The sequence below is a fragment of the Phyllostomus discolor genome, chromosome 4, assembly GCF_004126475.2.
Source record: "Phyllostomus discolor isolate MPI-MPIP mPhyDis1 chromosome 4, mPhyDis1.pri.v3, whole genome shotgun sequence".
Taxonomy (NCBI): domain Eukaryota; kingdom Metazoa; phylum Chordata; class Mammalia; order Chiroptera; family Phyllostomidae; genus Phyllostomus; species Phyllostomus discolor.
The window spans coordinates 159,923,815-159,941,053 of NC_040906.2; the positions used below are offsets into that span (position 1 = coordinate 159,923,815).

A 17,239-nucleotide genomic window follows, 5' to 3' on the forward strand; every position below is an offset into this window, starting at 1 on the left:
TACATACTGTCTGTAATAAACATAACAACTATAAACATGCCAATCTGAGAAGTTTAAAAGGAAAGTGGAATCAGGAGGCAATTTATTCATGATCAACATGGTTAAATTATGGCAAGATAACTTCAATTGCATCAGAGCAGCTATGACTAGGTCCACAAAAGAGGTGCAAGATATTTTAGCAATCACTACTAGCAGTTGCTAGAAATAAGGTCTGAGAAATAAATTCTATGCTCAACATTTAAAATTCAGCAGAATGATGAAAAACTAGGTTGCTATTTTCATACAACCCAATAGCAATGCAATACAACTGTCATAATGGGAAGATGGCCGCTATGCAGCAGCAGAGTAGCTACCTTCAGAGTCTTTGGAATTAACTATAATATTTCTTACAACTTTTCTAAAACAATTCCATTTTCACCTCCCTTATTCCAAGTAATACCTAGAGGTGCAACAGCGAATGAGTCATTAATTAAGTGACTCTAACAAAATCAAGTCTAAAATCATTCCCAAGGGCTCCCATACCAGAAGGGGACCTGAAAGCTCACCTGCCACTGCAGACAAACTGGGCAGTGGCAGTGAACTACAATTTATGCATGTGTTGCATGTTCAAATCAGGTGTCGCAATAATTCCTGAAGGCACCGTTGCTGTTTGCCATTCATCAGACATCTGTTAGAAGTTTTGACGTATGTCCAAAACATAATAGAGCAAAACTAACAAATAAATAATATTGATAGAATAATTGAAACACGATATTTATAACTAATAAAAGGCATAAACCTGTTACCCTATGAGCTGTTTTGCTGTAGAAGCTTCCTTTATAAAAATACGGTAAAAGTTTGCATGCCAAAAATAGGTAAACACTGAAATAACTAAAAAAAATTATCTTTATTTTTGAGAAAGGAGAAAGAACTATTTAAAATTAAATACAATTAAAACCTTAATCATTCAGTAACTAAAAATGCATTTATCATGTATCTATTAAAATATATAAATGAAAATTCAGTACAAGTGTATAATTAGCTACAAAAGTAAGCTTTAAAAGTAAGCTATAGCTGACATACTATATATTAGTTTTATGTATACATTATAGTGATTCAACATTTCTATTCCTTATGATGTGATCATAAAAATATTAGTCTAGTAACTATTTGTCACCATAAAAGTTATTACAATAATATTGGCTAATTTGCTATGCTGTATATTACATCCCTGTGACTATATATATATCATTGGAGGTTTGTACCTGTTATTTCCCTTCACCTTTCTTACCCATCCTCCTACCACCCTCCCATCTGGCAACCATCAGTTTGTTCCCTGTATCTATGAGTATGTTTCTGTTTTGTTTTATTTGTGTTTTGTTTTGTTTTGCTTTAAGATTCTACAGGTACCTGAACTTGGTATATATTTCCTCTGTCTGACTGACTACACTTAGCATTATACCAGCTAGGTTCATCCTATTGTTGCAAATGATAAAATTGCCTCCTTTCTATGGCTGAGTAATATTCCACTGTATAAAGACACCCCATCTTTATCCATTCTTCTATTGATGGACACCTAGGTTACTTCCATATATTACTATTATAAATAATGCTGCGATGAACACAGGGGTGCATGTATCTTTTGAAAAGGCAACCTACTGAATGGGAGGGGATATTTGCAAATGATACATCTAATAAGGGGTTAATATCCAAACATACATAAAGAATTCATACAACTTAACATCAAAAACACAAACAATCTAATTTAAAAATGGCCAGAGAACCTGAACTGACATTTTCTTCAAAGAAGTCATACAGATGGCCAACAGACTTATAAAAAGATGTTCAACATCACTAACCATCAGGGAAATACAAATGCAAACCACAATGAGATATCACCTCACACCTGTCAGAATGGCTGTCATCAAAAAGACAACAAATAACAAGTATTGTGTTAGTGAGGATGTAGATAAAAGGGAACCCTCATGCACTGTTGGTGGGATTGTAAATTGTTGCAGCCACTAAGGAAGACATTATGGAGGTTCTTCAAAAATTTAAAAATAGAACTTCCACACAAACCAGTACTTCCATTTCTGGGTATTTATCTGAAGAAGTGGTAAGCTTTAAAATATCATTTCAAAATACATCTGTAATGGTCAAAATACATCTATAACAAGAAGAAGTGCAAGCAGCCAAAGACAGAAATTTACCCATTCTTCCTGTACAAGGCATTTTACTTCAGTAAAAACTAGTTCAGGCCTTCACAGACCCACACCAGGACCAGCAAAATGAGCCTCCTAAGTAGTTTGCTTTGCTTCAAGCACATTAATGCTCTCATTTTCTGTTCAAAACATTTACTGGCTCTCCACAAAACCAACTCTAAACTCTTTGACCAGCAGATAGCACCATTCAATGCTTCCAAACATGTCACCCCTAGTTTGTATACACAGAGACTTACTTCACCTCCAAGCCCAATCACGCAAACAATGCATTCCTGCATCTCTTCATAATCTTGGGCACCCTGAAGTGTCCCTTCCTTTCCCTTATGTCCATATACCTGAATTCTACCCTCAAAACCAGATCACCTACAACACCTTCCCTAGCCATTGAGACTAGTAGCTGATACCATTCATAAAGCCCTTCGTATACACCATCACCTACATACTATGTATTCAGATAGATAACTTATCCCAACTGTACTGCAAATCTCAAGGACACTTCTCATGTCACTTCTTTATATTCGAGCACCTTTTATCCAACCCATGCCCTCCTTTACCACAATGGCCAGCATAGCATCTTTCATAGCAGGTGATCAGTTGGCATTTACTGAGTCCAAGACATAATGCATGAAAGTGAAAACATGATATCCCTTAATAATAGACAGATAACATGAACCAAATAAGACTTTCGAGGACCTAAGTTATTTTTTTCTTTAACATTCCTAAGAATTTGGAATTCAAGATGATGGCACTAAGTTGTCCTTTAGCAGAAACAGTAATGTGTTTGCCCTGGATGTCATGCTTTCCCAGTGTGTCCCCAGAGGATCCTCTGCTCCCCCCATGACAATTTACTACCAATGCCTGCTCCCTTGTCTATTAGCAACCCATGTACTGGGAACTTGAGTAGTCAATGAGTTTCCCAGTGCCATGAATATCTGAAGTAAACACAATTAAAAAATAACCTTTACTAGATACTTAGATGTTAATAAGCTTAATTCATGACTGTGCAATTTCAAATGAGACATGTGACCAAAATTCTAAGAACTGCATTTATATACATATTAACCACAAAAGTGAGCATAGTAATGTCAAGAGAAATGTCATAGAAATGTCATGCAGACATATGTGTGTGCTTGTCAGTGATTTTTATACTCATAGAAAATTTCTAGAATAAAGTACAATTTTGGAAAGGGAAATGAGGGTATAAGAGGGAATTTTTTTACTTTCCACCATTCTGTATTACTTATTTTGAAACTATGGAACATGTTTAACTTTCAAATTAACTCATTCTGCCCCCACATAAGAAGCAGCCTAATGGCAGTTAAAACATTTTTTAAAATGAGTAGTTATTCTACTGTTAGAGTAAACTAATAAAAATTTTAGACATTAAGAGCTGAGCATGAAAGAGAATGTAGACAGTGAGGCCTTGGAAGTTTGGTGGGGAGATTTTGGTTTTGTGGCTTAATTTCTATATAATGGACAAACTCCTTCTTAACTTAGTACTTCCTAATTTAAATTCTTTCATCTGCATGTCCAACACTCCCATATATTTAACTATAGAATTACCAGAATATATGATCCATCCTTTCAAGTAGTAAAAGAGACAGTAAAACTTTTCCTAAGGTAGAAGATACTAATAAGAAAAGCTTTTCAGACTTCAATAAAAATTCCCCCTCCACAGGGATTTTAACTAAATGCACATTATAAGTAAAGTATTCAGTCCTCATAACAGAAAGTATTCCCTGGAAAACATCTTTTGGTCTTTTGTGGGAGACTTTAAACCATGTGACCTAAGTCTCTTGAGGACCATGATCTACTCATCTTCATACACAGAGCCACTAAAATAATCTAGCAAACAGTAGCTTCTTAGTGACCATTAGGTCAACAATGACATTTCCTCAAACAGTGTACAATTGTAGAAATCAACAGAATAATATGCTGTGATAAGTTTGGAAATAATCATTTCTGTATGCCCTAGATGGTCATTTTTACATTAAAAATATACTGAAAACATAAATGCTAAAGGCCACCTTGATCAAATGACTCCAAATCCAGTTTGGCTTTACACTAGCTCAGAAATCATCTCACGAGTTACTCTAGTAAACTGCAGGCAGTTCGATGTGATGTCCTGAAAGAGCAGGATGGAGGTGAGTAGTCACAGGACACAGGAGACTGGGATTGGAACTGGGGATACCCAGCTCTGTCCTGCTCCCTTCACACCAGGAAAGAGTTGTGAACACAGCTTGGCATCATCTAGTTTCTGTATCTCAGTGACTGATCAGACAATAATTTTTTCCTTCCAAGAATCTGGACTCGTCTTTGTACTTTGCAGGGTTTCTGGAATGCCTTCTCTGGGTCTCATCAGCTCACCATCTTGCAAAGATGAGAAGAGTTGCTTTTCCTACCACTCCTGCCATCTGGAAGACCCTCTCTGTTTCACTCCTCCCTATTAAAAGCCCATCTGTGCTCAAATCTCATGATGAAATACATCCTTGGTCTTTTGCCTCCACTTCTTTAGTTTCCTTCGACTTCAGTTCCTATCCTAAGATTCGCTTCTTCTACATCAAGCTCTTCCCTTCCACATTTTGCTATGCTGGCTCCATCTTTCTAGTTAGTCATTGGGGGACTAACTAACAATGATTTTGGGATCCATCTCCTCGAAATAACAAAGTTATGGTCACAATTACAAACTGAGACTTTCACAACCTTTATATAAAAGCAGTAAACCACAAGATCACATCAAATTTTTACTAGCATGGTTAATTTAAAGAAAGAACAGGAAAAAGAAAATAGTTTTAGAAAGCTTTCCAGATTTTAGAAGTTTTAAATTAATTAGAACCAGGTAATTCATTTCAAACAGTCATCATACTTCCTCCATGACAAGACCAAAGCAGGTCACAAAAAAAGAAATTTGCAAAATGACAATGCACATACCTGAGGGTATGGGGAAGTCCTGGATTTTGACTTTGAACTGGAGAGTCTGGACTTGGCCCCCTTCCTGCTGTCAGACATGGTAGGAGTGGAGCCGCTGGCATAGGAGAAGGTTGGTTTGGAGGCTGAGATCTGATCCAGGGAGAGTTGTAGCCCTTTGTACTCTGTGTCCCTGCAGGTGGGAGGACATAGCCCTTAGTCAGTCACCATGGGCAATGGAATTCATACATTCTCTCACCAGGAATGACAGCAATCTGTATTTGAAAAGGAAGCAAGCAGTAGTTGGCCATATAACTGGTTTCCACAAACACTGTGATTTTAGAAATGCCTAACACTTAACTAGTGTGTGTGAATGTAGCTGCTACCTATGCCACAACCAAGTTACATTATATGTTCATGAAAATGTTTTGATTAAAATTTTTTTCCTTATTTTTATAAGTAGAAATAAAAAACATAATTCAACCTCTCGAGCTTTTGTGTTCTCATTGGTGAGGTGGTTAAACAACCTTCTCTAAACGTTTCTTGTGTGGGGTGAACTCAAAAGACAACTGGCCATCTGAATCTATCTGATTATTGGCCAGAAGAATGTCTTCTATCAGCAGCTCCAAGATCAATAATTCTGATAAGCATTCCATATATTCTTATAGCTAGCCAACTAATGTAACCTGGTTTACAAGTAAGTTAAATATCCCTAACTAATTCAGTTACCTTAGGGTACATTTTATCACCAGTTCTTTGCATTCCTTCCTTCATTCGATAAATATTTATTAAGCTCCTAATATATACCAGATTTTGTGCTATGTGGTGCTGAAAGGGGAGTAAGAAATGTAAAGCCTCCACCCTTGTACAGATTATAATCTATTTGGGAAAAGATGGTAAACAAATAAAGAAGCGTACCTGCAGACTCAGAGGAAGGGGATAAAGTGTGTGTCTTAGAGATTTCATTGCTCTCTGCACTGGAAGCCAAAAAGCTCCAAGCTCCAAGGCCAATTTGTAACCACCTCTAGCAAGTTCTTATGGCAGGTATTTTGTGCAACAAATTCCACTGGCTTCTGGTATTTTTCTTATAATATTTTTCCTTATATTATTTTTCCTTTTCTCTAATGGGTTCACCTTTTTAAAAATTTTATATGCATTTTACAACTCTTTGGATTAGGGTGGGTGTATGAAACATAATAAATTAATAGCATTATATATGAAAAAGTGACTCGCAGATTTCCATGGATCAGCAAATATTCATTCACGTTTTTTTCTTTCTCCCTATTTGTTCTTCTACAGGAAGATCAGGCAAAAGCAAAAGCATAATTCAGGCAAGGAGACCCTCAAGTAACTAGGAATAGAAACCAACTAAAATAGGTTTAATAATATCATTGCCACAAACTACAGTCTAGTGGTATATGTCAGCAAATTGCAATGGCTTCATATCAGATCATCCATCTACTCAGTGCAAGTAAAAAGAAAATCTCCTACATGAGCAACAAAAATTTAGAAGGTGGGCATGCACTTTGTCTTCCAGGCGTGGGCAGCCTGATCACGTCCCTGCTCTGCTTTACCGCTCTAACCAACTCCTTCTGAGTACAACACACAACACAGACTCTGAGGCTCCTTGGTCAGAAATTCGGTGCCCTCCAAAATGTGAAAATGGGGCTCCCACCTATATTTCTGACAATATTTCAAAATTCTCCTTCATTAGCCCCTCACTTCATCCAAAACAGTTCTCCCCAAACACCTTATACTTTCCTGACTCCCCCTCTCCCACAATACGTACCTGTAAACTCCTTTTACAAAGAACTGTCTTAAATCCCACTTGCCTCTCTGGAGCCCTTTCTGACTGCTAACCCCAGTAATTCCTTCAATACATGTTCACTGAATGTCTCTGAGCAGACTCTGTTCTAGGGGCTGCAGAGACATCAATGACCAGAAGGAATAAGTCACTATCTTCATGAAGAAGGCATCAGGACCAGTTCCTGGGGGAAGTATGGATGGGACCAGAAATTATCTTTTTCTTCCTCTAACCTTAGTTTTCAAGTGATTAACTGTTATCTTTCCCAGTGGGTTCTAAATTCTTAGAAGACAAGAATCAAGAGCTACTTTGTTGTATTCCAATGCTATTTGCACAATATTTCACATAGATGGAAGAGGGAAAAGACATAGTTGTAAATAAGAAAGAATTGTTTACCCCAATCACTACTAGTAACTTGCAACCCAACAGCTTTTCTCTGTGGCAAGAGATCCTTGTGGCTATAAGTCCCCTCCCCCACTTGCCCTGAGGTCACAAGTGTGTGACAGTGAGCCAGGGAAGATGGGCTCTGACAGTAGGTCTCCAACCAACACTGGGGCACCTTCTATGTTAAATGGGGTCCTGTCTACTGTATATCAGATCATCCATCCAGTCCTTGCCTGGCAAGACCTGGACTGACAACAAAAATCCTGTATCACTGAAAATATGGCTAAATAATATTATTCACTCATTCCTAATGCAACATTTTAGCACAGGGACTTCATGGCTGCAGGTAGAGAGTCAATAAGAATTCACTTTTTGTTGTCATTGCACACTTTCAGACTCCACAAGTATGCATCTTAACTAACTGAAAAAGGTTTTCCAAAATTTTTGCATAGCTTCCAGTGACAGAAATGCTCCAGATTAAATAGGGTTAAATACCATTTTAAAACCATAAATGATTTGAAATTCTAAATATTCATATGAACACTCTAATAAATATAATTTATGCAAACACTCTTAATAAATTAATAAAAATGCTTAATGTTTTGAAACACATCAAAAACTACCAAAAAGAATCCACCACACCTTAGAGAGGCCATGAAGTCAGGTAGATGAGGGCTTGAGCCACTTTGTATGTAACAACCCATTTAGATCTTGGTTTCCTCACGCTCACTCATAGGGATATGGTGAGGGTTGGATGAAGTGTTATATGAAAACCTCACAACACAGTATCTAGAACATAGTAAATGCTCAATAAATATAGCATTATTTCTTAACTCCCACATTCCATGGCACTTTTTCACACACAATTTCCCCAGAACAGTAGCTTCACTTTAGTAGTAATGGTAATCCATTTCATTACAAATGTCTCCTTACACTGCATTTTTTCTACCCCAAACTCATTCTGTTTTGCTCTATTAGTTTTTGACCTCTAAACTCTGTGGTCAAAACACTTATTAAGGTAGGTTCTTTATTGCTAAGTCAGCAAAAGGGGACCTTAGAGCAGCACAGATCCAACACTCTGAGAAGAGTTCAGCCTGTTCAAAAGTCTAACAGCTCAAAAGATGTGTTCAGATGAAAAGCACAATAAAAAAAAATACCCACTTAAAGACATTTCAAGTACGGTTGATGTGCTGCCAAGAGGAGCTTTGAATGGCAAATTCACTAAGAACAAAGCATTTATTTTATTTTTAGAATTCTATTAAATTGAGTATTTCATTTGTATAGATTAAAGGGCTAGCTGCTTATGGGAATCACATTACGAGTTCCATTTCCCTCCTCCAAACTCAGACACAAAGAAGAGTCTGGCCCTACTTCTCTCCCTTCCCCACACTGAGGCGTGTCCTGGTATCACACACAACCCCAAAGTTAGCTGTGTGCATAGAAAAGTTAAGGGTATGCATAGCAGTGCTTCCCTGTGGAGCTGCACAAAATAAAATACTTGGGCACACAGAGCTAAGACTCTAAAATGAGTATGGTGAGGAGTTTGACTTAGCTGACTTTAATGAAGGAAGGACACAGGCTGCTCTACTTCTGCAACTTTCTTGAAAGTGACACACTGACTCTGCTTGGGACTCCATAGGTAACCACCTCTCTCATGCAGTTCTCCCAAACATGACTGGCATATTGAAAAAGGAACTACAGCATACACCTTCTGGCATATTTTTGAAATAGCTGCTAATAGCAATTTACATTTGTTTTCTCTTTCTCCCTTTAATGACTTATATCAGAGCTCAGCTATCCACAGTTACCTCAGCTCTGGAAGCAGTGCGAAATGGGAAATTTGCAATCACTCAGACACACAGCTCGTCAATCTCACCCATATTTGCACAGACCAAAGTAATCCTCCTATTCCATTATGGACAGTCAGAAATCATTCAATTTGCAGAATTAACCATCTGAGACTACTCTAAAGTTTATAATAGTCATGTACACATTTGGAGTTACTGAAATTCCAATAAAATAAAAAGAGCCATTTTTTGCATCATTGGCCTTCTAGCCTTCCCTTAAGAAATAGGCCATACCCACTCACAAGGTAAATCCCACCTTGCTGTGTGGGCGTCTCAGTGTGACACCCTTGCAAAGCAAATAGAAGGTGCCTGCACCACTAACAGGTTTTATCAGCTTCAGGGAAATGCCTTAATATTTCTATCATTTCAAGTGGGAAACACACCTCAATGATGCCAACAGCAGCACTAGCACATTTACAACCTTCAAGTGAGCTGGAATGAATGCACAGAGAAAAGGTAACAATATTTTATCAGTTCCTGTTGAATGAAAGTTCTTTGCAAGAATTTTCCTCTGCAATTTGCCACACCCTATTCTACTTCCATTGCAGACAACTGAGTTTGGCTTCCTGTCCCATCAGGTTTAGAGCTGGCCATTCTGGAGCTTCTTTGTTGACTTTATGTTATGTGGCAATTCTTTAAAAATGTTGCCAGATTTCCCAAATGAACTATTTTTTTTAAACAGCTGAAGGTGATCGAGTTACTGAGGAAAATGTGGAAACAGAGACATACAATTGATTTGGCTCCAAAGGCACTGACTGAAATAAGCAGGGGATTGCATTAAACCATGATCGGATTAAGTGGGAATGACTGTGCCTTAATACTAAACTTTTTAATTGGATTCTAGAGTCACTGTTACACGAAGTGCCTGACCTTCTTTAAATTCTGGCAGAGTTCCTGCCTGGCCACTGGGCACACCTCCATAGCAGAGAGACCTACTTCATACCTCATTTCCAAGCTCCCTTGGAGCCCAGCAGGGAGAGCTGATGGGGAGGATTCCCTACTGTGAGGGGCTCCTGGACTAGGACAGTCTGTTGGGAAATTAGGCTCAGGCACCCTTGGAAAAGTAAGTGTCATACTAATAAGTGGATTTGTGTTTGCTCCTTGTGATTTTCTCCATTAGATTTGGTGGTTTTAGTAGTTATCAAAAAAGTCTTTGGTGTCACTTAAACATTGCCTCTGCCCCAGAATGTCTTTCTCCTCAACTTTGTAGGTTTTATCCAACATGCTATGGAGAGGATGGCACCACAAATGTAAGGGATGGCTTAGGGAAATCACAAGGTCATTTCAAGAAAGACAGACGTGGGTGCAAACAACAAACAATAACAACCAAAAATTAATTCAAAGGCTGTAATGTGCCAGTAAGATGTGGCCAGTTAACTATCTTCACAACAGGGATTGTGTTATACCTTTGAATCACCTCATGATGCAGCTGAAATACAGCTAAACACAGACCTGCTTCCACACTGCATCTGAATTTGTTTCCTCATCCCATGGGCCACAGTGATTTCTACCTGTTCCTTCCCCTGAGCTCCTATACCACTCACTGGCTCTCCTAACCATGTGGTACTTCCAGTTCTCACAGTGTGATGACTGGGGTATCTTGACAACAACCTCCTGAATTCCACCTCTTATGGCAATCTCTACTTGCTGTCTAGCACAATATCTTACAGAGAACAGATACTTACTTGCAAGTGATTAACAAAATAATTCTCATTGCAATTAACTTATTCATCTTAAATCCAAATGACTGAAAATTCAAAAAACTGGCAAATCTTTCTGCATAAATGAGAGATACCTGCTAAGGAAGCAAATTTATGTGAAGGGTTTTTTAAATTCCCATTATATAATTAACAATGATCATTCTGAAATTCCATGAGGTCCTAAATCAAAGAAACAAATTATGTGTTATTGTTTCTTGTTATATATAATAATACAATGCACTTAATTTTTATGAAGTTATAATTCAGGCATGGCATATATGATATTTAGGCAGACTAAAATATGAGATTAATTTAATCCTCAACCATTTACTTGAAACTATATAAATGTATTGCAGGAGTGAGGAGCAATGGTATTGTACTTTAAACCCCCAGGGAAATAACTTCTACAAATTGATAATAATACAATATCTCCTCAATAGGAAGATGAGAAAAGGATGTAAACAATGCACAAATTGCTGAGAAATAATTTTTCAAGGGTTAGCCTCACTAGTAATAACCTATATGAATTAAGGCAGCTATCAGATGACATTTTTGCCTTTCAAATTGTCCAAGTTTTGGGGGGCAGGAAAAGACACATTGATGTGAGAGGGAAACATTGACTGGTTGCTTTTTGTAAGCACCCCAATCAGGGAACAAACCCATGACCTGGGCATGTGCACTGACCAGAAATTGAACCCATGACCTTTCATTTTGCAAGACAACACCCAACCAACTGAGCCACATCAGCCAGGGAAGGTTCTTCTTTTTTTTCAATGACAATAAATCCCAGTGAAAATAAGTTGAAATAAATGAACATTCTTACATACAGTTGGTAAGGGAGTATACTGGAAGTGTTTATCAAGAGTCTTAAGAATGTCCATGCCCTAAATCCAGTAACTGCACTTCTAGGAATAAATCTTATGAAAATAATCAGGGATAAATATCAAAAGTCTATATACAAGAATGTTATCAGCATAACTTCTTATAATTCACTGTAAATAATAAAGCATTTGTAAATGAAAATAACCAATATGAACATTATTTATGGTATACTCATGTGATAAAATATTATGCAGTCATTAAATTTTGTTACTCTAATGACAAAAATACTATTAATAAAGTAAAAATTTATATTTTAATATTAACATGTATAGTATACACATGTATATACAATATGTACTATATTTGCATGTACATGTAGTAAAAGGCAAAAAACTAAAAAAAAATGTCAATAGTGGATATCTAGAAAATAGAATAAAGATGTCCTGTATCTTTTCTTTGTACTTCTATGTATCATCTTCATTTGTTCTAGAATAAACATGTATTATTTTTATAATCAGAAAAGCTATTTCCTTAGGGAAAAAAAAAACATTAATTGAGGCAAATTTTAGGTGCTCTCACTTCAGATTGAAATGGTTCCCAAATTGCTTTTCTTTATACTTCCAGGGTTTATTCTATATGAAAAATATTAAATGGCAAAAGATAAAGCACTATTAAACTTCTTTCCCACAGATTCCAGTTCCCAGGCACACTGTTTATCATTGTTAAATGTCCAAATGACCATATGCGCTCTCAGTGCCCAGACACTTCGCTTACTTTCTGCTCTCTTCTCCGTCCCCCACCTCACCTAAGTGTCTGTTTCTGAAGGCTCTCCTGTGAACTGTGACTCTACGTTTCCTTCTTTGAAGAGAACTTAAATTATGACTTATAACTGAAGAAAAAGCAACTCTTGTCATATAGTTGCTGTTTTTTTAAATTTTAGTTTTGTGTGAGTTGTAGATAACATATCTATCACTGTTTAAATGGAGTAAACCCTACTTTGGGGCCACATTTCTTTTTTGAGGAACTTCAGTTTTTAATGTGTGGGAATATATTCTGTGTTTAGCTACTAAAGTTTTAGGCATATTTGCGAACCTCCAGGTCTAAGTTCCAATTCTGTGCTGTTGGAAACAGCTTCCCTGTTTCTTCTTCTACTGAGGGGAGGGGCAGGGGTGAAGGCTGGTGTTTAAAGGTCAGATCTAAACAAATGAAATGCAAAATGTGCAGCCTCTTCATCAGAGGCATATATTAAAAACTATGACTCTCTTCTCCCACAATCAGAACCTGAATTTTAGTCCATTGCAGGCTGGTGGTGGGGGAGCCAAATAATAAAAACAAATAAAAAGCAATACTAACTTCAACCAAGTTTTTCTTTTTAAAATTTTTCAACAAGTGAAAAATAAAATGCACACATTATTTTGGCCCCCTCTTTTCAATCTTCCTCCATTCTTTCCCACCTCCCACCCTAGTGTCCAGCTCTCTCCTTCCTTGTCATTTATTAAGCTGATGTTTTTCAAATGTATGTTCCCCTTAAAATTCTCCCAGTGACAAAGATAGAGGAGCTACAGGGGAACTGAACACCTACCACCCTGTATGAGGCTGAAGTGTTATTCTCAAAGGAATGGCTTTCTTACCTAGTTCTTCTGACCCTTGCAAAGCTGATTCCTAAACCGTAAACACGTCCTTTGGCAGAAAAGGTGAAAGAACTATAGCTCCAATTTTTAACTCCACACAAACTGCAGGATCAGAAAAGGTACTTGTATTCATAAAGAAATAACTTTTCTATAACACTGGAAATTCTGGGTCCCAGGTTCAAAGCCACAGCATCCCCAAATTCTCTACAGGGCCTTGTGTGGGGAGGCCCTACAAGGCCAAACCTCACGGCACTGTTGGCTGCTCTTCTCTTCTCTGCACAACACAAAGGTACTGGCATTTCTGCAGATAACAGAAAAGTAAACCCTCAGACTTCAAACTCCCTAAGGAAATGATGCATCAAAAATGATGGAATGATGCTATGTTTTCAAATGTACAAATCTTCATTTGTTTAACTTAAATATTTTAAAATATGTCCTATATCATTTACTCTTGATTAAACCTCTTATAGATGGTTAATCATTAATGGTTTCTGTACAGTTGCTATGCAAACACTTCATTCATACCTATGACATATCAAATCTCACAGACGTTCTTTAATTGGATTCATTTATTTCTAATCTCCTTAAGCCCTTACTACTATAATGCTTGGCTAAATATACATTAAACTCTCTTATTTAAACAGCTAAAATAAATTTGAGTTGTATTTTATGTATAAAAATTCACAATTCCACAAATGTTCTAACATTATTATTATATGCCTCAGAATTCAGACACTATTTAAAATTGCCTGCTAGATATGCTGTGTTTAACCAAAATAATTTGTAAATTATTGCTAGAAATTTTGAATTGTCCACTAAAATGCCAAAATTTTAATTGTCTCTATATTTAAAGTCAGAGAGCTTGTATAATTCTATATAAAATATATAGTTACCAATAAAGCCCTATTACCAAAAAAACAGAATAGGCAGCTACCTGCTTTTGTGATTTATAGGATTTAAGAAGGTTTCTTGATCCACCCATGAAAATTTCTCAATAATGGTTTACTGGCTGATGCTTAAAATCTACTATTAGATATTTATTTCTTTGGCTTTAGACAGATGGCTCAGAAAGGAATAATTTAGCAAGCCTCATCTATTACTTTTCATTTATTCATTTCAACAGTTCTTTTCCCTAGAGAGAACAGTGGTTCTTGAACTTTGGACATCAGAAGTGCCTGAGAAGTTTATTATTAAAACACAGCTTACTGGGCTCTACCCCTTAGAGCTTCTCATCTGTATGCCTAGGGTGGAACCCACAATTTTCATTTTTAACAACCCCTCCACCCTGGGTGGTGCCGATGCTGCCAATCAAGAGACCAAACTTTGAGAACTAGGGAAGTTGTTATCTGGGATGAGGAAAACTAAAGGAATCTGGTGAAAGGGCACCACAAAGAAGATGGAAAACCACTGAAAAGGGAGAAAACATTCCAAAGACAAAATTCGCACTTTCCCCACACCTGACTTCACTGCACATCTTTCACCAAACTGCTTTCATCCCTCTCAGCCTCCTTTTGGGCACCTCCTGTTCTACAGACCTTATAACACTGGAGAGCCTCAGGGCTTGGTCTTCAGGCTGCTTCTCTATTAACACCCACTTCCCAATGATCTCATCCATTCTACTGGCTTTAAATTCCCTATCCCCAGCCCAGACCTCCCTACTTCACAGACACTCAGATCCTTTACCTGAAACGTCCACTCAGATAAGACCAGCACCTCAAACCAAACATTCCTAGTGGCTCCTCTACCCACAAATCTGTTCCTTCTCGCCATTCACTTCAGTTGCTCAGGCTAGAAACCTAAGTGCTATTGCTGACTCCTCATTTTTTCACAATTCACGTCTAATCCATCTGCAAACCCCAACTGTCTGTCTTCAAAACATATCCTCAATCTGACTTTTCACTACCTCCCTCTTTTAAGCCATTATCTTCTCTCACCTAGACAATTACAATCACTTCCCAACTGGTCTCCCTTCCTCTATCCTTTCCCATTCCCAGCCCTATTCTCCACACCAGCCAGGATGATCTTTCCATAGCTTAAATTAGCTCATGCCATGCCTTGGTTCAGAACTCTCTGATAGCTTCCCAAAGCCATCAGAACCCAACATGGTCTGACTCTCCTATCCTAACATCATCACCTCCCATTCTCCCATGGCCTTTCTCTGCTCTAGCCTCAGTGACACTCTCTATTCAAACAATTTGCCAAGCTGGTTTCTGCCTCAGGGCCTTTGCACTTGCTTCCTACTGCCTGGAATGCTCTCCTTGCAGGTTCCAACATAGCTGCTTCCTTCCCTTCATTCAGGAGTCTTTAGAGAGGCCTTTCCTAATCATTCCCATCTCTTTGTTCTGCTTATTTTTTCCTTTCATTCCCTAACACTATATAAAATATTTGTTTATAAGTACTATCTATTTTTTTTCCACTAAAATTTATGCTCTGTGAGGGAAGGGATCATATCTGTCTTGGTCACACATAGCCCTAGCACACAGAAGGCACTGGGGTAATTAATACTCAGCCAATGCAAGAACCGCCCTGTTTGTCATAGTGAGAAATACACTCTGCAACATTTCATACCATACTCCTAATTATAGCAACAGAAATTAAACTGATTCTAATGATAGAAATTTGTTTATAATGAAGGCCCTATTGAGTTGACAAAGAAGAGACACAAATAGAAAAGATGATAATATAAAATGCCACATAGTGTCTCTAAATATTTTCCCCTGGTTTTCAATTAGCTCTCACAATAAAATGCTACCCTGCACTTTGCTATTTCTTTAACTGCTCTAATTGGAGGAATAAAATTGACACCCACTCTGCCCTCCTTGTTGTGGGCTTCAGCCTTCCAGCATTCCTGAGCTGTAACCCTGCAGGGGTCCATTACCCAAATCCAGCACAACAAATACTTCTCTTTGTCACGACTGTAGTAAGATTTCAACAGCTAACAGAAATGCGGTCACTTCCAACACTATCAGTCTCTTAACAGCTTATAAAAATCAAAATGAAAAGCCTTGTGTTGCATTTGATTAGTCTTGAGAAAAAGCTGCTCTTTTCCTATTTATATGTGGTCACCAACATCACATCATGGGAGTGTTGAAGGAAGTAAATCTCGGGAGTTCTTACCTTCGGCAATCAGAACATGTGACAGTCATCACACGCACAGAGAGTGAAATGCATGACCGAAGAGCAGCAGCGAGCCACACACCCCTGGAAAAGCTCAGGACCCAGGATTCTGTTTTCGTAATGGTTTTTAGTCAGAGGAGGAGAGACAGCACGTTCTCAGATCGCATTACCAGGGAATGTTGCTATTCTCTGAGAGATGTAAAAGGTGGCAAGGGACTTGGGTTTAAAAGTACAAACACAGAGAGAATCCCAACTTAATGGGTACCATTATGACATCCAGTTCAATATAATGAGGCTATTTTCACAATCTGGCCAGCAGCCCATATTAACACGGCTTTACTAATGTGGATACAACAAATTCTGTTTGAACAAGAAATCCCTGGGGGAAGAGGGAAGATCCTTTCACAGGCTCTATCCATTTAGCAATCAATCAAAGGGAAAAGATCCATCTACTAAAGACAGAGGCTCCCATTTGAATCCTGGTAAAATATTAGATGTTCTAAACAAAATAATGTCCTATGTGTGGTGCTTACCGATTGCTGTTTTGTGAAAATGTCATAACAGTTGATGGCTAAACTGGTGAAGGGGAGATGGGGTCAGGCCTGTGGTAAGCATATTACATGCCCACTGGCTGGGTCCTGAGTACCCCCGAAATATGAGTCACCTTGTAGAGACCCCATATTGGACAAGAGAGTAAACTGTCTATAGACCTTTGCAAAAATCTTTGCAAAACATCACTTTACTTCTTAAATATTCGATAGAATCATATGAATTGCCAATGTTAGACTATCTTAATATACAGAAATGATTATTTCATATGGTTCAC

At 37.8% G+C, this 17,239-nt stretch overlaps 1 protein-coding gene across 1 annotated transcript in view; it reads right to left on the bottom strand.

The window, feature by feature from the left end:
- Positions 1–17,239, bottom strand: part of SIM1 (SIM bHLH transcription factor 1) — a 65,323-nt gene that overhangs the window by 19,920 nt on the left and 28,164 nt on the right. Inside the window, exon 10 of the mRNA XM_028511072.2 lies at positions 5,133–5,301. Within this exon, the coding sequence (XP_028366873.1) occupies positions 5,133–5,301 (169 nt within the window). The remainder of the gene's footprint in view (positions 1–5,132; positions 5,302–17,239) is intronic.